General features: G+C 42.5%; 1 protein-coding gene across 4 annotated transcripts in view; it reads right to left on the minus strand.

Annotated features, from left to right (window-relative positions):
• The window catches only part of NYAP2 (neuronal tyrosine-phosphorylated phosphoinositide-3-kinase adaptor 2), a 137,352-nt gene that overhangs the window by 64,013 nt on the left and 50,732 nt on the right, over positions 1-22,607 (minus strand). For all 4 annotated transcript variants that reach the window (XM_032193494.1, XM_032193492.1, XM_032193493.1 and 1 more), the window contains one exon: positions 12,185-12,483. In XM_032193494.1, coding sequence (XP_032049385.1) covers positions 12,185-12,483 — 299 coding nt within the window. The remainder of the gene's footprint in view (positions 1-12,184; positions 12,484-22,607) is intronic.

A 22,607-nucleotide genomic window follows, 5' to 3' on the forward strand; every position in this document is an offset into this window, starting at 1 on the left:
CTCTAATTCAGAGTGGTGGAAATCTAGAGGCTTCCACGGTGATATTCCAGAACTGAACACCTGTAGAATATCAGAACAGGGCCCTGCAATTAAATTCTGTTCTGCACTAATCCAACAACACAACTGATGCAACCAATAGGCACCATGGTCGGAAGACACACTGCTGCCAGATTTGGTTTAGCCCTTGTATCTGAGCCAAAAACCAAACTTGCAGCATCAATGCCACGGCTCTTTACGGGCCATACGCCAACTGAGCCACATCTGCCTGGGATTCACCAAACCAACCTGCTGCCAGAGGCTGGACCTGGAATGGCAGAGGTTGAAGGTCCTTTGCTCCACATTATGCAGGTAAGGGAAGATCCACAGATGCCAGGAGATTTCAAGAACTTTGCACTCTGGCATATCAGCATGTTGGATGGAGCCTGTCCCCACACTGCCAAGCTCCAAGCAGAGCGACTTCCAGGCTTTCTCCTTCATAGCCCTCCACTGCTCTGTGCATTCACCCGATAAACTGAGCTTTGCTCAGCAACCTTTCCCCCAGTAAAAGCTCTCCAAAAAGCTTTTAGAAAATTGCAGAGTGACTCCTTCCAAATGCCCAGCCCCATGCCTTCATATACTTTGAACTTCATATCCTAGTTCTTTCAAAGAATATGTAATTGATGTCCTCAGTTATTCTAGATAACATTGAATAGGCAAAGGGAAAAAAAAATTAAAAAGTGTTGTGAGAAATAACTACAAAATATTTGTGATCCAGTCTTTCTGCAATAATCACTGAAGCTGGAAGCTGGTCAGTCATCACAGCACTGAAAAGCCATCACAAGCAAGATTTGGGGTAGGTAAAACAAAAAGCAAAGCCAATTTGTATCATCCTCCTTTTAAAGGAAAACTGACAAATTGAGTGTAAATGGAGGTAAACAGAACCTCACCCTAACTTCTTTGAGGTTGCAATGATTCCTGAGTATCCATTTAGAAAAATATCCTTGAACGAGTACACCTAGACACAAGGGGCCAGGATCTATTTCAATCCATGGGTGTTAAGTTGCAGCAATTCCTGTGGAAGCAGGCTCTGAGAGAAGAGGTGGGAGGATAACCAGGGAAATGGGAATCTGAGTAAAGGATCCTTACACTACCCACACAGCACCCGATGTTGCTGCTAAAGTGTCTGTTTGTTCCGTTTCAGATAGCCTGCAGTCCGCATGTGAAACAGATTTTGCAGCCTGTGCAACGGTAGCACTAAAAAAAATACAAGGACTGTATATAATCGCAAGGGTTTCTAGATATAGAAAGGCAATTGGCATGGCAACTCCCCAATAGCAAGCATCATTAGATGAATTACATGAAGAGTATGTGAATAAAACTACTGAACCATACTTGCTGAGAAATTAATTTACTGAGCATATTCGCTTGTTTGTTTGGGGCTCTGGTGCTCTTCTGCAGAAATCTGTGCAGAGTCGGAGCACTGAAGAGTTAAACATGGTCACAATGGAGTACGGAAAAGCATCCAGAAAACGTGAGTGAAGCCCTTCAGTTTTAAAACAACGTTTATGGTATCTTCACTGTCACCTTGGAGATGGAACCTGAACAGCTTTCACCATTTTATTGTAAATTAATTGTTATCACTATTCTTACAGCTACCCACAAACTGACTTCACCTCACACTGAGCACTCAGGCTGAAATCAGCCCCCGCCAGCCTCCACCTAGCACCTTCATTACGGAACAGCCATTAGAGCCCAGTTCCAGTGCAGCTGTCATCCTGAATTATCTGCCCCCTTCCCTCCCCACAGCTATCCATCTATCCTTCTCCAAACACCTTGCAAAAGATGGTGAGGCTCTGCGTTTTGCCTTACAGTTTGTGCTGTGTGATGAGCCGAGCCGTGCATTAGACACTGATGTCACATCAGTTCGGTATGTACAGGACACCACTCCGATACTACTCAGCTTTGGAGGGCTTAGGGGCTCTTCCATGCAAGACCGGCTGCCTGGAAGGCACCAACAGCCTCTGCAGTGTCACTCTGCAAGGCTCACATGAACAAAGGCATATTCCAGTCTGAATGCAACCCCCGGCTTCATGGGAAGAACACTCATATCAATTACTAGTCATGGGAGCTGAGGGAGATGACGTGTGAAAGCATCACTTGCTGGCCTCCAAGGACTCCTTGGAGAAGGAACAGTGCAGAGGCTTTCTGGTCCCATGCGCACAGAAACACTGAGTGGAACTGATCTCTGCAAGAGTTCCCGACTCAGTTATTTCTAATACAATACCTACACCCAAATACTGGAGTTTGAAATGATTTACAGAGTAAAAGGGAAAGAATGAAATCAAGCCGGAGAAAGAGCAAACACTTAATGAAACAATTAGCTTAGCTCACCTACTTCATTTGTTTAGAACAGTATCTTGTATCCACTGACTTGGCCCATAAAAATCCTGCCCAGAATATTAGCAGTGACTATATGCAAATACTTGAATAATTTATCCAGAGGTATGTGACTCTTCATCTTGTAGATCCCCGGTAACGCCTATCTTCTACTCACAGATACGGTAAGTAGGTCAAACCCATTACTCGCTTACATAAGTAGCGATCTGTTTGCCGAGCTTCTAAAATAATTGCAGCCCATTAAATCAAGCTGGCAGACCCACCGCGGTGATATTGTGCATAACACTGACCCCTTGGGGACTCCAGCAGGAGCCATGTACCCAAATACTCCCCAGGCCTGGCAGCATTCACTCGAGGTGCGCGTCCGCAGTGCCTCCCACCGGTGCCACGGACCCCGCAGCCTTCCCAAGCCCCTCTCCCCTCAAGTTCTGTGGACTGTGTACAAAACTTTTCCTTGAGGCTGCAGTACGAAAAGCCTCTCGCTGCTGCTGACTGACATATCCGGCAGGCCTTTCTGCGATGAAGTTCACGTTTCAAAACAAAGCGTGGTGTTGGTTGCAGGGGTCAAACGAGTCACCGCAGCAGGAGCGTCAGGGAAGCAAATAACCCGGCCTTCCCCAAAAGGAAACAAGGTGACCCTGCAGAAGCAGTTTCTGCAGGTTGTCACGGGGCATCTTTTGGGGGGTGAACATAACGATAGCTGAAAGGGACAGAGCATTGTCAGAGCAGCTCTCAACCACGCAGCATGGCCCGGAGACATAACACCTCCGTGGTCAGAGGCTGAGCATTGCTGGAATGCTCTGTGCAATCGGCTTTAGGAAAAGAGCCTCGCAGCTCTACATTTTACGTCCTTCTCTGCAGGGGTGACTCCTCTCTCCTCCTCAACTCTAAATAAAGTGTTGACAAAATCACAGACAAGCCACACATCATCAGCTGCCTCCCCCTCCGAGCTTCTCAGTGTGCCTGGCATCCATCATTTCACAGTGCTTGTTTTTGCAGAGCGGTCAGCTGAAACTAGCAGAGCCAAGTGCTGATCTATAAGGGTCAGACAGCCTGGCCTAACCACCATAAATTCACCTGGTATAGGTGCTCTGTTCAGTACCATTTTGGAGGTGTTGCATGCGGCTCCAGACAAGCTTTGAGGGAATTTTCTACTGTTTCAAAGGCCAGACTTAAACTCATTCTGCCACCTGTGAAGTCAGATGGAGGGTGAAAGACAAAGATGGAGCACAAAGAGGAACAGAAGAATTGCTACCAGAAGCTGTTCCTACCTCACCCATGACTGCCAAACCCATTTAGCTCAGGCAGCACTTAAATCAAAGGGTTACTTCCCATCTTATTCACCAAAATCCAAGTATTAAGAGACTTCCGTTGTCATTAGCAAAAACTTAATCTCATTAAAATCTTCCCAGCTGAGGAGACAGATCACCTGCACGCTTGTGGCATTACCACACTGATCCTAAGTCAAGATTTACAGAGAAGCCACTCTTTTGTATTCTACCAAGAACATTAATGTTCACGGGGAAGCTGTTGCCTTTGCAGTTAAGCGTGAAGGAGAAGATGCCAGCAAGGAATCTTCTTCATCACACAAGGCCTTGTGAGGACCAACACCCCACAGGTTTTACTGCTCCCTATACAGAGCTGAGATTTTCCAGGCATCTTTATGCTCAGAGTCCTGTACTTGCACTACTGCTTTGGTTTTACTACTAGGCATAGAAGGAGCTAGAATTATTTAAGTGTTACACAAAAACTGGTTGAGCATTATTCATGACTACCTCAGAGAAGTGGTGGAAGCCATTGCATATATTACACCGCTGCACTGGGAAAGGACGTAAAGTGATGTCTCTTGATGATGATCTCTTGATCATCCCCCAGCTTTTTACTTCCTGCATTCCAAGCACCCCCAAACCCAAACCAGCAACCAGCTGTAAATTGCACCACATTGGATTTCAAGGGATGTGCTTCTTGTCTGAGATGCCAGCAGTTCAAAGTTGTGGCCACTAAAATTAGCACACAAAATGTGTTTGCGCTTGTTTTCATTTTTCTTTTATTTGTTGTTTGTTTTTCCATGCATCTTTGAAAAGTCCATGCTTGTACACTTTGACCTGCAGGCAAGTTGATGGCATTGCAAAAAAGAAGCTGTGCTCTGCTGAGCTGTCACTGCTGCACACGTTATCCCTACACAGCACTGTTTGCACACATACAAACTGAAAAGCATGAAGTGCCAAACACAGTTCCAGCATGTCAGGCATATGTTGCTTGATGTCACCCAGTATTAAGCCAAGTGGAAGAGATGAAAGCAGCAGCAAGACTATTATACTCTAACAGTCATTAGAAAGAAATTACCAATGAAACAGGATAGCCATGACTGAATCTCACCTGGAGACAGACTTCAGTCTCTTAAGATGTGATTCTGCTAAGCGCTGTGCCTTCCCAGCAAAGCCAACATGAGATTAGGGTGGTTGGCCCCCAGTATCAACCTCTTGGCAGGAAACGCTTTTGAGTGCTTGGTCTTACTTCACTCCATAAGGACTTGTCTCATTTGTTTGTTTAAGTGAGAGTAGAGTTAGGGCACCAGTGAAAAATAAGGAAAGATGAAGAGGTGGACATCCAATGCATTTGCTATGGAATAAGCGCTGCAGCTGTTTTCTGTTCTTTAATCCCAAATGACTTTCACCACCCATCTCTACTGCCACAGACCAGCTCTAAGAGACCAGCTCAACTTTAGGATTTCAGCCTGATTCCTCAAGCCCTTACCCATTTGTCGATAGTGCCTTTAACAGACAATGCCAAAGACAGTATGGAAAACAACAATGCAATATGAGCATTCCAAAATTATTTTTGTAGTTTCATAGGCATTGCATTTTACTTAACGTATTCTGAAGGGCTGTCAAAATGAGGCAAGAGAATTACCTGGATCTCTCCTCCCCTCCTCTCCTGGCCCTGATTTCAGGGCTGTTCAGTGATGCAAAAAAATGCAAAAATCTAGTGTTTCATAGGATTTCAGCTCACAGGTGGAAATGCTGAGAAGGCCCATTGTTATGGTTCCCTGAGGTATAAATAAGATAAAAAATGAAGTATAGTCACAAATATTATGACTTAAGAGGTGTTTTTTTTTCTAGCAATTTTCCAGACTTGACATACAGTGACTTGACAATAATGAATGCATGTATTGACTCTATAACCTCCTAGTTACATAGGGGCTGTGTATCGAGGCTGCAAATTAACCATGCAGTGGCTGAGAGCACCCACATGACACCTTTCTGCACAGACTTTCTCTTCATTGTGGTCCTTCTGGTAAAGATTATTGATTCACACCTCAAGAGCAGAGCTGAAGTGCTTTCAGAGCTGGGTTGGCTCTAAAAGCAGCCTAGCGACCTTCATGCAATGTGAAATCTGTGCTAATACTCTCTCCCAGACCCAAGCCAGCTGCATGAACAAGTCACTCATGTTCTCTTGTGCCGTTGACATGCCCTGGAACTGTGGTGACCCTATATAGTCGGTGAGCCTCAGGATGCCAGCAGCCTGCAGTCTCCCTCTCAGTAGCTTTGCATTATACTCAACAGCGCTTTGAGGCCCTAGATGGTTTGCTAATTCTGGGGTAAAATGATGCGAATTCTCCAGCACAGTTTGGACCATGGGCTGCAACCACGCTTACTAACTCCCCTGAGCCCTGCAGAATACACTGCAGAAAAATCTACTTGCTCTGCAGGAGTCACCTGAGTTTGGCAGGACTTACTAGCCTTAGCTCAGGGATGCAGCCTTTTCCTGGACTGGCTGCACTTGTAGCCAACCTGGTAAATCAGCACAACACTCCCTGTACTCACATTATGAAGGCTTTTCCATTACCAAGAACATCACAGCTTCCATCACCCTAGAGTGCAGAGAGAGATCTGTACTGCAGGGTGGCTGCACATTTAATTTTGTGCTTTTTTCAAAGGTGCAGTGTCTCTCTGAGCAAATGAGTAACATCCTAATGTGAAAAGAGACATGAGAAATACGGGAAGCAACTTTGTTAAATTAAAAAAGAAAAAAAAGACGTTAAGTACACAGGATAGACTAGCACAGCACTGCTAAAGTACCAACTGCCAAGTCCTGGGCACAAGGCAATTCCCAAGTCAGTAACTAGATCTTCATGTCTTTTACCACTGCGTGGTCTATTTTCTGTTCAACGCTTGCAACTTCCATTAACGTTAATGAGTATGCATATGTGCCTTGAGGGTAAGAACATACTCCCTCTGTGGCTTCAAAACTTGTTTATAAATCCCTCCAAAAATCACATTGTGTTCATTGTTCTGTGCGGAAAGCTATTATAACAGCTATTAGAACCGCTGCTTCCATTCCTTCCTTCCCCCTTGCCCTCCCTTATCTGAGGGACCAGAAAACAGACCCAAAAGATGAAATGCTGCAGGAAATTGTGCACACAGGCAACAACCCAGCTCTGGGAGCTGGCATATGAAAACCAGCTCACTGCAGGGAGGGACAAACTGAAATCTCAGTTTAAAAAAAAAAAAAAAAGACAAAAAACTACCACTCCCCACCCCCAAAAGCAAAGCCTTTGAAACTCTCAAAGCTATCAAACGGTAGCAATTAGACCAAAATCTTTGCTGTGTGCCTCCTACTAGAGAGCAACTCAGTGGGAACAAGCTGGTGTAGAGCCTGGAGGCACTGCATCCATCCCTGCACCACTCGGGCACCCAGGGCAGACCTCTGGAGTCGTGTATGGCAGCTATTGTCAAGAACCAGATGAAAGTAGGGGCAGGAAAACCAGTCCTGCTTTACGCATGGCTGCGCACTGGCTGGCATCACACCTCCGTAGCTAACAGCCCCACGGTGCTGCACACCCCCGTGCTCCACCTCAAGGCACAGTGATACCCAGCTGTGGCTACGAGGGAGCCTAAAATATTCCATTCTGCTGCCTCAGCATGGGGCTGCCAGGTCTGGCAGGAGGTGAGCCGACAGCCAGGAGCAGTAACTAGTGCCTGTGGCTACACCCACCAGGACTCGCCTGTCAGTCCCTTTAGACTTGCTAGGTGTGAACAGGGCTCGTTAGTGATGTTTCTGTCTTTTGTAGGCACAGATGAAAAGATGCAGGAGTAAGATCTGGCTATAAGGAAGGATATGACATGGTCCTGCAGAGGACACTATTTCAAAGTTCACGTTGAATACAATGTTAGCTAAGGTAGGAAATAAAAGGAAACCAGCACCTTGTAAAAACAGTGAAAGCTCTAACTCCCTTTAACCCAAGTCCTGTTTAATGACAGTAGCAAAAGTTCAAGTTTACAACACAGAGTCACCAGTGTAGCTGACAGAAAACTAGATTTATGAGCGAGACCAGCTGGACTGCAACCCCACTTACAGTTATTGTAATTGCTTTTCTCCAGAGGAAAATTTTCCCTACAAGTCACCCACTTTTAGAGATTACTGAGCAATGGAGAGAGGCTGCCACTGCGTGGGCATAGAAAGCAGCACGAAGGTTATCTTCTTCCACACCAGGCACCCAGGAGGAAAGCCCTGAACGACCTGAGTGGGCTCTAGAGGTGGGGTCCCTGCAGCATTTTCACTTATCAGACCTAAACCTCCCATGGGCTCTGGCAGAATTACAGTGAACAGCATTTTCTGAGTTTTAATGGGCATTTGCATGCATGTTTATGTGTACACACAAGCACAAGCAACTGGCATTTACATTATATATAAATGTGAATATTATATATACATAGATTACACTATTATATATATTTTACATGTATGTATTTTTATTTATATATAATGTAGATGCCATCCAAATTACCCAACAAGTTCAGAAATTTTTAACAAAAATTATCTTTCAAAACACAATTCACTGATAATTTTTCATTCATGTTGGTGCTGCAATAGGTTTGGAAATCTTTCTTGTGGAGAAGCAATGATCACAACAAAAACCACCGCTTGAGGCTGGGTACGTTCACCAATTATACTGTTGTATTACTTCCTTTTTCTGTAAGCTTGGGTACTGAGAGCACATCATGTAGTTAAACTCTTGCATTTTCTCATTAAAAAGCCTCTCAGGATCCAGATTAGATATGCCTTCCGTGCTGAAATATGTTATTTAAAATTACCCTGTTCAGTTCACTTCTCACTTCCAACGTGTGATGTAAGGGGCACAGCACATTTGTTTGCTGTTCCTACCAGGGTTTGAAAGCTCTGCAGAAAGGCAGCCTACGTTTCTAAAAACAACTTTCTAGAAATCTGTCTCAGAGGAGAAACGTATTTGGTGGAAGGCTTTCAGTGGGTGCATATGGGAGGTAGCCGGAAGAACAAAAAAGGAACATAGGAGGGGATACAAAAACATGTGTGGCAACACACCAACAAAATTAAAGTTAAGAGGAATCAGGCTTTCGCTTTGGAGGCCGCTCTTTGAGGCAGAGCCAAGGTAGACCACCACAAAATACACGAACAGAAGTGTTATCACACTGCTGCATAATGAGACAGGGTTAACGTGTATCATTACATCTTAAAAATAAGTTTTTCACACTCCCACAAATTTGGAAGCAAGAGCACACATAGAAGAGTTTACAGAGCTCCTGAGGCTGTTACGGATGCTATTTGTGTTTCAAGAGGAAAAGGTCTTTCAAGCTCATGACCAAATTTTTTCCTGCTACTTCTGCAGCAAAGTCAGGCTCATATTCAAAACATAATCTACTGTTATGGTAGTTGTTATGATGTGATGGATTCAATATTTTGACTTTACCACGATCAGGAAAAGAATAAAAGTTACCATCAGCAACTGCTTTTGTTGGTACAAACTGGATCATTATCAAAAAACAGAAAGTAAACATGTTCAATAAAAACGAGTGGTAAGGCTGTCCCTGGTTGCCTAGGAAATGCAGCAAATTCCCTTTGAAAGTAGCCACTGGGTCACACAATAGATACTATAGTTTGAATTATCCTGCATTGCCATAAAAAAATGAGCTTGGAACAATTTTTTGACAACTCTTTTGTATAGATTCCACAATAGTTGATGGAGAAACAATAGGGTTTTTTATCATTGTTTTCCGTAGTTCCTGGAAAGAGCTGTAGATATTCAGCCTGCAAATGCCACAAGTACATGCAAATGTGTGAGAGACATATGCATACACAAATATTTGTGTACAATATGGGCAGCAGTAACTGAAATTTAAATCTGGATGTTGTTGTACCTTCACAGGAGAACACGGAAAGCATTTTAGAAACCCAGCCTGTTCATCCAAATACCATACTCTAACACACCTGACTATATCTCAGACTTTAAAATCTGACTGCTTATTTCAAAAAACACCCTACAATGTAACCCCTAAAAATCTGGCATGTATTAAACCAGACACATGCAAATAGGGCAGATGTTCAGAACACATGAAGATAATGGCATGATTAAAGGGTTCCATCAGTTCAAAATCTCCAGGGAAATCTGTTGTGACTATAGTCTAAATCTATCGTGAGATAGTCTAAAGGTGTCCACTGCTGCACAATATATAAACTAGAAGAACAAACAGAATACAGGTCAGATATTAAGCATCAAAGAGATTCTCAATACTCCCTGAAGGAATTTAGTCACACTAAAATGTAACATTTAGGTATTATCTTTCATGAGACTAATGGAGAGTTATTCATTCACCAGTTCTTTCCAGAGATCTTGCTATGAATAGTCAGCTCTTGATTATAATAATGAAGCTGAGGTGGTCTGCAATACTTGTTGGAGTGTATGGTAGTACTGCGGTCACACTCACTAGTCAGTGAAGACTGCTACAATGCTTCATGTGCCACTGAAAACCATCGTGTGATGGGACAGATCACACTCAACCTGCACGGAATGGGAGCACCAAAGTGGTACTTGGTCTTGGAAACAGAAATGTCTCAAACCTTCAGATCTATCAGAAGGGATGTGACCACATATCATGTTCTTGGTATCAAACTTCAGATGGCAGGAAGAGATGAGGGAAAAGAGGCAAAATTTTCAGAACCTTGCAAAATGATAATGCTGAAGAAGATTGTGTCATGAGGACATGGACTGCTTAAGGAGTCTGCCATAACTTCTGCGAGATAGGTAAAAGACATGGATGCATTTCAATTACTATCACCATTATTCCTACTACTGTAAAGGCTGTCATAGTCCCTTGCTTCTCAGTAAATAAGGAAAAGTGCTGGGGGGTAGGTGTAAAATGGACCCCATTCCTAATCAGTCCAGAGAGAAAACCAAGGTTATCTACAGCAAAGAACCCAATGATACAGTGTGACTCAATACACACTTGCAGGAATATTCATTTAACAGGTTAGAAAATGTGAGAACCTATCTTAGAGGTGCCTTCACAGCAAAATGAGCTTCCTTTAGCCTCTGGGAATCTGGTTGCACAGATTCAGGGAGAAAAAGTGCTAATAAATACTAAAGAGTTATTAAAATATTTTAAAACACACCATTTTTTTAAATAGCTTTTGAGTACCTTCAGAGCTCCTGCCTTTGCTCCTCACAGCCTATAAGACCAAGACATTTGTGCCATACATTCTGTTTTGTAATAAACAACAGACTTCTAAGACTTTCTGATATGAGATTTTAAATCTGTCCATGGCACAAATCTGAATGGTTTCTATGTAGGTTTCAGGTCCAATAAAGTCGTGGTAAACTGTTTTTATTAAGAACAGCTACTCAATGCTCAGACTTTTAATGTTAGTTGATCAGGGGAGCTGGTGTAGTGGTACTGCAACGAACAAGATATGGAAAGTAATGAGAAACGTCACAGGCAAAGTAACTACCCACAGCAGCATAAATAAGCCCATGGTTTTGTTCAGCATGTGTTCATCCTTGCAAGCGTAGACATACATATTACTAGCTGTAATACACATTCCTTTGTGCCTTTGTTACCATTGATGACCTTATAAATCAGATTTACCTAAAAGGGGTTGTAGCATGAGTGTAACTAACCAGTATTTATGGCCACAACCGCAAGCAAAAGGGATATGCACTAAGAGCATAGCATATTGCGCGGGATGTCAAATCTGATATGTAACATAGCAGTGGGAGAGACCAGCACCGATCAAAACCATTTGTCCCTCAGGGTTCCTCCTACAGCTCACACTGTGAAGCAGAGTCATCCTGATCTCTCCTAGCAGGGAGTAGAGCTGGTCCTACTGCCAGACAAAATGTATTTCCAGCATGGAAGAAAGGAAGATCCCTATACGGTTAGCTCATCTGTAGTAGTTCAGAGTAAGAAAGGGATATCCTCATTTGGTGCATTTTTTCAGCAGATTCAGCATTCAGGAGAAAATAAAATTTAATTGGGATAAATGGGAAGAGAAATGTAAACTAATGAGGAAAGACAAGTTTGGGGCAATACGTTACACCACCTCAGGTACAACTGTTACCATCAGATGATACTTTCTTGTTGTTGAATTTCAAGGCCAGAGAGTATTCTTTTAAATAATTTCTGTCCTTTACTTCTATGTTGACCCTCTCCAAATCAGTGGTTTGCACAGTGCTAGTGACCACAGTGATAAGTCATTGGCTGGTGTGCAGGCAACAGTATCTCATATGCCACCTGACAGCAGTTTCTTCCCTCCATTTTGAATGAATTCAACTCATTCCCCCCTTATATAACAATATAGTAAGTGGTGTAGTTCTGAGAAATGTCACAGTTTGGCAATTAACTGCTAGTCCAAAATCTGGGGAACAGTGATCTAGGATACTTGTGCTGGCACTGTGGAAGCATACAAGTAATACCCACATGCATGATTATCAACTGTCTAATCTTAACACTGGGTCTACAAAACCCTTCTTCCAGAGAATAATAGTGTTTACCTTCAGTCCTATCTGGTAGTTTCCCACTCTTACTTGTTGTTCCAGTGTTGACTGTTTCAGATGAGGTGCTCAGTTTGGTGTTGGGATCTCGCTTAGGTTTAGGTGGTGGCTGCTTGCGAGAGCTGCTACTTTCATCGTCAGTTCCTCCAACAGAATGAAGAGACTGGGATCTCACGGCAAAGCCACTGGAACAAGGATGTGGCAGTCTGTCCTGAGGAGCAGGCATTGTCATAAATCCCATGCGGAAATGCTTCCCCACGTAGCTTCCTTCATTTCCTCTCACTACTTCTCCACCTATGCTGTAAGAGAAAATACACACACAAGTAAGTGATCCATCTTGCCTCGGATGTACCTGAAACCATGGTCTCAGTTCTGCCTGCGATGAGCAGACTGCACTTTCTGCATTGTAAATACACAATGCTCTTTCCTTAAAACAAGATGACTACTAGAATGGAGTAATCAGTTTTTCAACACAAGTGGCCAATAACTGAAATGTCAATATACTGCTATGCACTCATTCCAAATTTTACAAGAAGAAATTGAGAAAAGCTTTTTGTTCAGGTTTCATAGCTCTGTGACTTGAAATTGCCTACAGGGCAAATTTCAAACATCAGAAGTCAGAACTGAGATTTTTAGGATGACAAGAGATTGCCAGTAGGACCAAGAACACAGCTTTAGAAATGCAACATAGTGTATTGATCTGCCCTCATCTTTAACCACAGACAGACGTGTATCTTGGGAAATAAGGCTCTTTGGGCCCAGTCAATCATTCCCCTACAGACTAAAGAACGGTTAGACAAAGTAATGTTCTAAAAATTGTTGGATATAGGAGACTGAAAATTAACACCTTATCAAATCTGTATGAAGCTGCAACATGAGAAGCATCAGACTGGTAAGACAAGCGTAGGTAGGAGATGAAAACACCACGGGCTGTGGAACACTGGGAAGAAAATAACCTCTGGCCATTCAGAAACACAGGTACAGAAGAAGGAAAGCTCAGTTGAAACAAGTGCTGTCACATCAGATCCATTATTCTGGGAATGGCAGGACTCAGAACCTGGTGCTGTTTCTGCTATATTCATGCATGGCCATGAGTTTTGAAACACAGCTCTTACTCCTGCTAACCCACAGTACATTAAGGCCTTTCAGTGACTGCATAAAGAAAGCCAGCAACACACACAGGTCAAAATGGACCTGTTTGCTAGGAGGGTTGAAGTAGTACCACTGCAGGCATGTAGAGATGTCTGTATGAGAACTGCCGAGTCTCGGAAAGCCCTAATTACCTCCTGTTTCCCCTTCACACCGAATGAAGCTCTAAGCAGGGTCAGTCTGCTCCTCTCTAAGTTTTTACTCAATGTTGCCGTGGGCTGGTGTAATTTATTTGGTGCTGAAAACATCTCCCTCTCTAAAAGACAAGCACATTTCTCAATGGTTCATTTGAAGAGTGAGTAAGGTCACTTTACTCCCTGATACTGCCCCCAGCAGATAGTAAATCTTCATCTTCTTTGTAGGTTACACACAAGCTGTACCTGGTTGTCCTAAAAACATCAGATTGGCACTGTGCAATGCACAACTTTGAGCATGGTAAAGCAGAATCTTTATGAGCTTACTGAGGTCCCTGCATTTTTATTTTAATTTCTGCTAGTGGAGAGGTTCACTTTCTAAACTGGTAACAACCAAACAGGTCTAAATAAAGATGTGACACCCTCCAGGGGCAATGACACATACGACACATGTACACATACACACATGAACCTCCTGCTCACACTCATGCCATGCATACACACACACCAGTCCACATTCAAAACCAAGTTATTACCGAAACCTAATTGGCATCAGTTCCAGAGGGATTTGCAGCAAGAAAGATCAAAAGGTAGAACTCATTAATTTCAAGATTAATAAAAAACCTGTAGCCAATTTAAATGATTAACTATGCCTCTACTAATCTTTCATAAATTGTCCTGAAAATAATATAATCCTCAGACGCTAGACTACAAAAAGTGCCTGCCATGTTATTTAAAGAAGATTACTATCCAAATATGCTGAAGAATACAGGTGAGGAATCTGCTTTTTCCTACCTTTATTGTAGAAATCACATTTAGCAAACAAAATTTCAGTTCACCATGTGTCCAACACTATAATTTTTACCAGGTTACTCTATTTACTTGATGCATTTACTTTGCTTCTGTGCAGAGGTGTTCAGACCAACTATTATAGAGCAGATCCTGTTCTGGATGCACTTACATAAATTCCATTGAGCAAAAAGGTTTGAGTCTTCTCCTAAGAATACACAGAACTGCACTTACACGAAGCTTTTTCTTTTTCATCCAGACTTTCATCTTATATTTCAGAAATAAAAACACTATCTATCTCAAGAAAGAAGAAAAAAAAAAAAAAAAGTATTCTCTTGTTCCTTCCCCCTCCATCATTTCTTTTTTTCTTTTTTTTTACTGAATTTCTTTTAACATTACCTGTGAAAACCTGCCTCTCCTGCTTCCTACACTTGAGAATAAACAGCCTATAGCCAGAGAGAGGTGGTGGGCACAGCTGGAGACAGGTCTTGTTCTTCTGCTTCATGGCTGAAGTAGATCTGGCCTTGCTCTTCTACATCATCTGCTCAGTGACTAGGCAAAGACCGGAGAACACAATCTCCCCCTTTTCAGCCACATTTAAGCAACAGTCCATTTCTTTTTGGGCACAGGAACCAACCTTCTGCTGATGGTTGGGTACTGTAAACTCCAAACTGAAGAACTAATTCTTGGTCCTGGACTCTGCTCATTGACCAGGATCCCAAAGGCTTAGCTTACTTAAGCTGGAGATGATGCCTGAATGTCAAGCAGTGGGTGTTTCCTAGAATAGCTTGACTAATAAACACAAGCATAATATCAGGTGGAGCACCATGTTCACTTGTCAGTTATACAGGCAGAAATACACCATGGTGTGCAAAGCCTCTCCAGACTCATACCCAGAGTACAAAAGCAGAATGGCACAAATCAGATGTGGCATCCCCAACCCTCTGGCAGCAGCATGGTGCAGTTCAACTTGGACGTGTGCAGCACAGCTTTGCAATGCACAGAGCTGCTGGTGGTACGTGATAAAACCAGACAGTGTTAAAGGATTTACTTGTACACTCCTCCTGCTTGCATCCACACGAGTTGGCTGAAGCTGGCTACTTCCCACTGTACCACAACAGGCTGGAATAGATTTATATGCACCTTGCTGCATAAATGACTACAGAGACAGCTAGGGAAAATAATTGTGGAGATGATCTCACTCCATTATTTCTGACAGGAAAGAGCCTGTGCTCCTCATTGTACTGATAATGGGTTCTATCTCATTTCAAAACTGTATTATGTGAGTTGCTGCAAGTATTAAACAGTTTATTAATATATATGGAAATACAGATTTGGATTATTCCTCTGGGAAGTTTCAATTTGAACTTGGCCAGGTTCAACTGCTTCTCTGACAAAGAATTATGTACGGCGTTCAAATAACCGTTAAAAATGCAACAGACATCTGTCTACAAAAAAAGACATGACTTATATAATAACGAAATTACTCATGTTACACACATAAAGCAAAGCTGACTTTGTGCTGAAATGCGCTTTGGCATATGCCTAAGTCTAGAGACCGAAGCTGCAGTAGATGAAAAAGAGCTGTGCAGTGAGGCTATCTCCAGCCAGCCTTCAGAAGAGGGTTCCGAAGCAGATTTCCACCAAAGAACACATTCCAAGCCTTTCCCAAAGCCTCCCTAACAAGACCCTTGTAGACCATCGAGTGCTGCCAGATTACACATTTCCTCCTGGGTACACTGGGAGGCAGGGGAGCTTTCCATCCCTCTCCCTCTTCTACACAAGACTGGAACTGAATTATTACGGCAAATACCAAAACAGTTGAGCCTGCCAGTAATAGTGGATTTTAGCTTCCATTTCTAAAATAAGAGCAAGAGCTCCAGTTGATGGATCTGATGAATCTTGTTGCATCTCCAATATAGGTTTTATCTGTCAGCTGAGACTTCTGAGGTCAGAAGTGGGCTAGCATAAAACCACACTGCAGCTGCTGTTCCTACCTGCGGTATCATCCTGCCTGTATGTAAGCTGCAATCGATGCAGTCCTGGACACAATATAGCCCAGCCTATTGTGCTCTGCTTGCTCTGTTGGGTCAAGCAGGCACTGGAGCATTGACCAAACTGGAACATGGAATAACCAAAACCTTCAAGTGTTTGAACTACAGAGGAAAAAGTCTTTGCCATTATTAATTTTATGACACAACACAAGGGGGCATGTTATAGTGGATAGCTAAATGTAAATGAACACAGAAGTACTCTAAATGGGTAAAGGACTAAGGTCATCATCACCTTGCTTTGCTATGAGTCATAATGTTCCTGTTGACTTGGAAAGTATTTTCAAGTTGTTAAGTTAGAAAGGCAAGAAGAACTCGTCATCACATTGCTGGAAAAAACATAGCAAATAAGAAGTATCCAGAGACTGTCTGCCTTAGTCAGTGTGGTCTTTTCAATTTGCATTGTTCCTACTTAGCATTGCAAATAATGGTTTTATTTTCCTGCAAAGTTTCATTACTTAATCCAGGCAGAAATTGAATTAATTCCTGGAAAACCATTGAATAGTTGTGTGCAAATTTGTTTTCCTTGATTTTGCTTCTTTAACTGTAAACAGTACGGAATATTAAATCCTTCAATCCAATTCTAAGGAGTAGGAGAATTCTTGGAAATAAGTCCCATAAAAACAGAATACCCTGGAGCTACATTTTCTTCCCAGCAATCTACCTTCCACTGTTCTTGCTATTCATCCAGAAACTCTCTTTTCAGTTCAGACTTACAGTGGATTAGTTTCATGCCTCAGGCACCAAGAACCACTCAGTAGTTTTCATTATCTTTGTTTGGTTTCCATTTTTCTTCCTGTGCTCCTAATATGAGACTTTCAAACTTTTTATCCACAAGCTCAAAAATGGAATTACACCTGAGTATGAAACTTGACTTCCTAAACAGGAGGAAGGGAAAAGCACCCTGCTGATGGCATGGCATCTTTGCAGATACTTTTGCCCTTTCTGTGCTCTGATCCACCCCAGCCGAGGACCACAGTAGGTACTTTTCCTTCTCTGAGTGCTGAAATTCCAGAGAACCAAATGAAGCTGTTGCAATAGCAGCTGTTTGCTCACTCCTCTTCTGAGCAAGGAGGAAGCCTTGGTCACACATACTGTTGTTGTTTTTTTTTAGCCAGGAGCAACTGGGATGGGAACGTCTGCAAGCTCCTCTGCAGAAATGGGGAGGACTGTGAACAGCCCAAGGGGGTGGCCAAGACTCTTCCTGGCAATGAGCTGCCTGCCTGTGCAGTGCCACCCTCACGTGGCAGGCATCTAATCCATCAGGGAAGCCATCTGACCAGAGAGAGAAGAAAAGAGAAATCACAAAAATATGAACTACAATGAATGATTTAGGAAGATTTTTCTCAGTCCATCATGAAAATGACTAACAAACAGCAAAAATACAAAAGGAATAAACATAGTTAACTCAAGAACTGTGTATGAGCTGACTTGACTGATTAAACAGCAGTCCGTCCCTCACTGCCTCTAGCCTTTTTTGGGTTAAGAGAATATCTACAGTTATTTTAGGCTATTTTTAACCGCTTCCTAACTCTTACAGCAGTGAACATGCAGCTCCTCTGCTCATATCAAATGTTCTGAGTATAAAGGGCTGAAATGGCTTTGAAATGTCTATTCCCCATCAGAATAAATTATACACACACATACCAAGGATGACACATTTTACTTTGTATCTGAGAAGCACTTTCAAGATTAGCATAAATTATATTTGTAAATTAGAGGTTGGATGCCAAAAAACAGAAGATATACTATTTTTATCCCCCTAAACATGATTTCAGCAGACCATGAAATATAATACTGAGGGAAGAAGGGCAGGATCACAATCATGAATTCAGGAACTGCGCTGCAAGTACAGTTTTACACAAAGCTGCACCACTTTTGATTATAGAAATTAAACATACAAACAAATTACATTTCTTCTCTCTCTCTCTCTTTTTTTTTTTTTTTCAAGAATCATATTTCAGAGGCTTCATTCCTTGGAAGCAAGGAATGATTTATTTATTAAAAAAAAAAAAAAATAGATGATTTTGTCTGCATTACTTTGCTGAAAAACTCTAAATGAGACCCAATGATCCAACGTCAAGATCCATAGGATAAAGCTACCCTCACTTTTAGATACAGGCTGAAGTGTAAATGAATCATGGCAAAGGTCAAATTTGAGTCCTTTTATGCACCTGGAGGAATATCTACAGTGAGCACATCAAACATTCCTCTGCCATATGCCTCTGCTTCTGAGGCAAGAGATCAGGTGCTGCTTAAGCAGCCAGACCTCTCAGGACACAGAATGCATTAATGCTATAAAGTAAACTTGATTCTTTTATCATACCTGCCAAACCCATAGGTTTGATCCTGCAAACATGCCATGAGCTTATACTCCCTCTGTGCACCTGCATTATTGCACTGGGATATCTAGGAAGCCCTGCAGAAATTGCGTGTAGCCTCTGAATCTGCTCCAAGCAATAGCACTTGCAGAGGTGTGCCCACATGGGCTTTCCAACACCAGGTTATTTCCAGAAAATCCTTTTTTTTCTGCCCAACCTGTGTGTGTAACAGAACCCAAACAGGATCCTGCACTGCTGCTGTGAGCCTGGCCCCTGTCACCCACGGCAGCCCTGAGCTGTGTGTGGAAGCCTGCATGCACTGGGGCGTTAACTGGGTCCCTGAAGAGCCACCAAAGGGCAGCTCGGGTCCTACACACTGCATGAGGGAGAAGGAACGCAACCAGCCGACCATGGCCCATAAACAGCCAAACAACCTCAGAAGCCAAACAAGAGCATTCCCAACGGAGAACTGCTATCCTGCAAGTCAATTCATACAATCCCTGTAACACAAAAGGTTCAGAACGGGACCAGTGGCTGGGATTTTGAAAAATTCTGTAGGTAAAACATTGATAAATAAAACCTATACTTACAATTCTCACACCAGATCTGGCAATCCAGTCAGCTTGGACAGAAGTAACTGAGAGCAGGGCCACTTCAGAGCCATGGAGTGCTGAACAGAGCTGTATTCCATGAGGGAACAGAAGTGCAGGCACCACTTACTGCCCCCACTGACACTGCTGTCCTCACAGGCTGCCTCAAACAGGGGCCTAACGAGGAGGGTGCCAGGCTGGACGCCCGCAGGAGCCTGGTGCTGCTGCCTGGGGAGGCCCAGCGCCCGATGCGGTACCAGGAGCACAAGGCCGCCATGGCCCCGGCCCACACAGGGCTGAGGGATGGGTGTGGGACAGGCCGTACGTGGTGAAAACACAGGCCTGAGTGAAAAGCTCCCCACTTTTACAAGACTAGAGATATTTTCAATTTTACATGGGAGATGCACAGCTGAAAGCCAGAAATGAAAGCTCATATGCTCAGTCACCTAGCATTAGACACCAACCATATGCAATGTTTAAACTGAGCGTAAATGGGTTCTTGTGTTAATGGATGGGGGGTTGCATCCTGTCAAAAACGGGTGGAGCTGGAACAAGGTTGTGTTTTTGTCACATTTAGTGGAAAACCACATGGCACAGACTCCATCATGCCTGAGCAACTGGGGAAGAAGGAATTATTTTGATGACATATGAGAATAAATTAACATAGATTTAATTTTATTTTATTTTTTTCATCTTGCAATAAAATGCTTCTTTGGGTTGGAGTAAGAGTTGTAAATGAAGGAAAAATAAGTAAAAAGTAAAAGAGCCTTTTTGTGGATCAGAGGTGGGGAAAAGATAAAGCCTAGACAAATGAATGAAAGGAGCTGATGTTCTCAGAATGGATATTTGTAAACCAAGTGCACATAAGCCTCGCTGCGCTGCCAAGATATTACACTGTGCCTAACCTTTCCCAATTCAGGCTCATTTCAAACAGTGGCTGTACAGATATTCTTCTGAGTCCCTCAAGCAAACATCACTCTACTTTCCTTTTAAAATCCAAGCTCAAATACAAGGAAATTAAGGTTTTAAATTAAGGTTTTTAGTGCTTCCTAAGGCCTCCAGCCCCAAAGAGAAGGGATTCAGATCCTGACCTGGCAGGGAACAGGAAAAAAAAAAAATTGTTTTGGAACAAAACCCCTCACAAATTTCACTTCAGAGTGACCCACATCAAAATAGAGAAATAGATTTTTTGGTTCAACTAGTGACCTGGAACTCCAGTTCTTCTCATAATTCTCTAATAATTTGGTTATTCACAAGCCACAGTTCTAGATTCACTCCCTGGGCTGACTTGTCTCTCAGCTGCTTTTATTAATGCCAGATGAGTAGATAAGGAACAGAGGCATGTACAGCTTGCAGAGCCATGGAGCTATTCTCATTTGCACAGTCACAGTAGGGATGTTGCAGGGACACAAGCTCCATGGGAGGGACACTTTTATGCAAATGTTTGTCTTCTGGCAGCTCACCACTCCAGAGCTGTTATATTCACATAGGGCAATTTTGCTTCCGGACATTTCAGTGCATGGCAAAACTTGGGGATTTGCATTCTGTAGAACAGGCATGCATCCAAACACTTCAGGTACAATGTTAGGTAATACTTTCATATATACTTGGGTTCAGTTTGCAGTTACCACAAAAGCATCTGCATATTAGCAATTTAAATGGGACTGAAACCATTTTAACGTACAAATTGTATTCTGAAATTCTTTATTTAAGAGGAACGCATAGTTTAAGTTCTGACAAATCAGAACAAGGCTTACTTGGATATTTCCTTCACTTACAGTGTTTGCTGAACTGATCTTTAAGCACAGGGAACAAAATAGAAAGTTTAACCTACTGTAGCTTACTCTACCTAGCTACATAAACTTTCTGCTGTGCATATCACCTTACTGTCAGAGATGCTGGAACCTATAGAAATCATCCCCAGAAAACTCTTTTTTGTCCCGGTACAGCCTTGTTGGAGTCCTTTGCCTTAACTTTACAGCTAGCACTAGCTTGGGGTACCAGGTACACAAACTACCAAATCTCTGCTCCTCCTCAGTTTTGGAGGGAAGGTTTCGGAATGTTTGTTGATCACCTCTGTTATTGTCAATAAACGAACAATAGCTCATCATTAATATCTGTCTGCATCTTGCAAAATGAAACAGACCCTAAAAAACTAAGCACATTTTTCACAGGTGTGATAAACCCAGAAAATGGGAGAAAGATTCCTTTCGCCCAGACTTGTACAAGTTATGCCTTCTGATCTTCTTTCACAGGTAGCCTCAATACAACATCCTGAAATCTTGTATGGGCTGTACTGACAGGTCTCAGCATCAAAGCCTGAAGAAGCTTCTTCACTAAGAAACAAAGTCCCACTGAAAATATCTCTTCGTATGTCACTTTTTTTTTTTTATCCATAACAAAATGACCATTATTGTCACATCAGAATATTAATGTGCTTCACACCTATATTTAGAAATAATAATAAGAAAAGAAAGATCTTTCGTTGTCTTGATGGATGTCAGTGACTTAGCCAGGATTGTCAGAGGCTGGTTATTTGTTCAGAGAAATAAATAAAAAAGGACAATATATCTTCAGAAACACAGTTGATTTAATATTGCATGTCAGAATGTGTGAGAAGCAAGTGTAATGTGCATATGAGGTGGTGAAAACCCCGTGAATTCAGTCAGCTCCCTGGAGAAGGCTAGCCAGCAAAAGCACTGCTTGCCCCATGCACGCACACACAGCCAGCCCCTGAAGCACATCCAGACTTGGGTCTTCCAAAACGGTCACTGCAGGTCCATGCATTTCCCTTTGAAATCAGAGGGAATTGCACAAATGTAAAGTACAGAAATATTTCCTCCTCTATCTACAGACAGAGCTAATGGGACAGATCCAGGGATTCTAGCAGCCATATACACGAATTTAACATCAGAGACAACCAGCTATGATAAAAGCTACAAGTAATCTGCCAAAGCTGCCAAAAAATCAGCACATGCTGATTTTCATCACTCACAGAATTGCTTTGCAAATGGGGATGTTCAGCTAATTACTGGGTTTTGGTCACTGCTGTTTGTGTGGTGTGTTTTGTTGGTGTTGTTGTTGTTTTTCCCCTTACAGGGGAAGCTTTTTGCCAAATAGTAGAGCAAGAACTGACACGGAAGGAAGCTGGTATCTAAATGCTCCTTTAGTGGCATACTTACATTGCCCAAAGGACCATCAGTACAGCTTATGAAGCTGCAGCCAAATGAAATTTTGCTTTCATCAGTAGGAATACTTTCCAAGCTGTAAAAATCTGTATGAAGATTTGTAAGGAGTTAAACATTAGAACAAAAGAAACAGTAAATATTCATGTAGCCTGCAGAAAAGGGGTATGCAATGGTAATGATGCCAAATAAGTGGGGAATCTA

The sequence above is a fragment of the Aythya fuligula genome, chromosome 9 (assembly GCF_009819795.1).
Source record: "Aythya fuligula isolate bAytFul2 chromosome 9, bAytFul2.pri, whole genome shotgun sequence".
In the NCBI taxonomy this organism is placed as follows: domain Eukaryota; kingdom Metazoa; phylum Chordata; class Aves; order Anseriformes; family Anatidae; genus Aythya; species Aythya fuligula.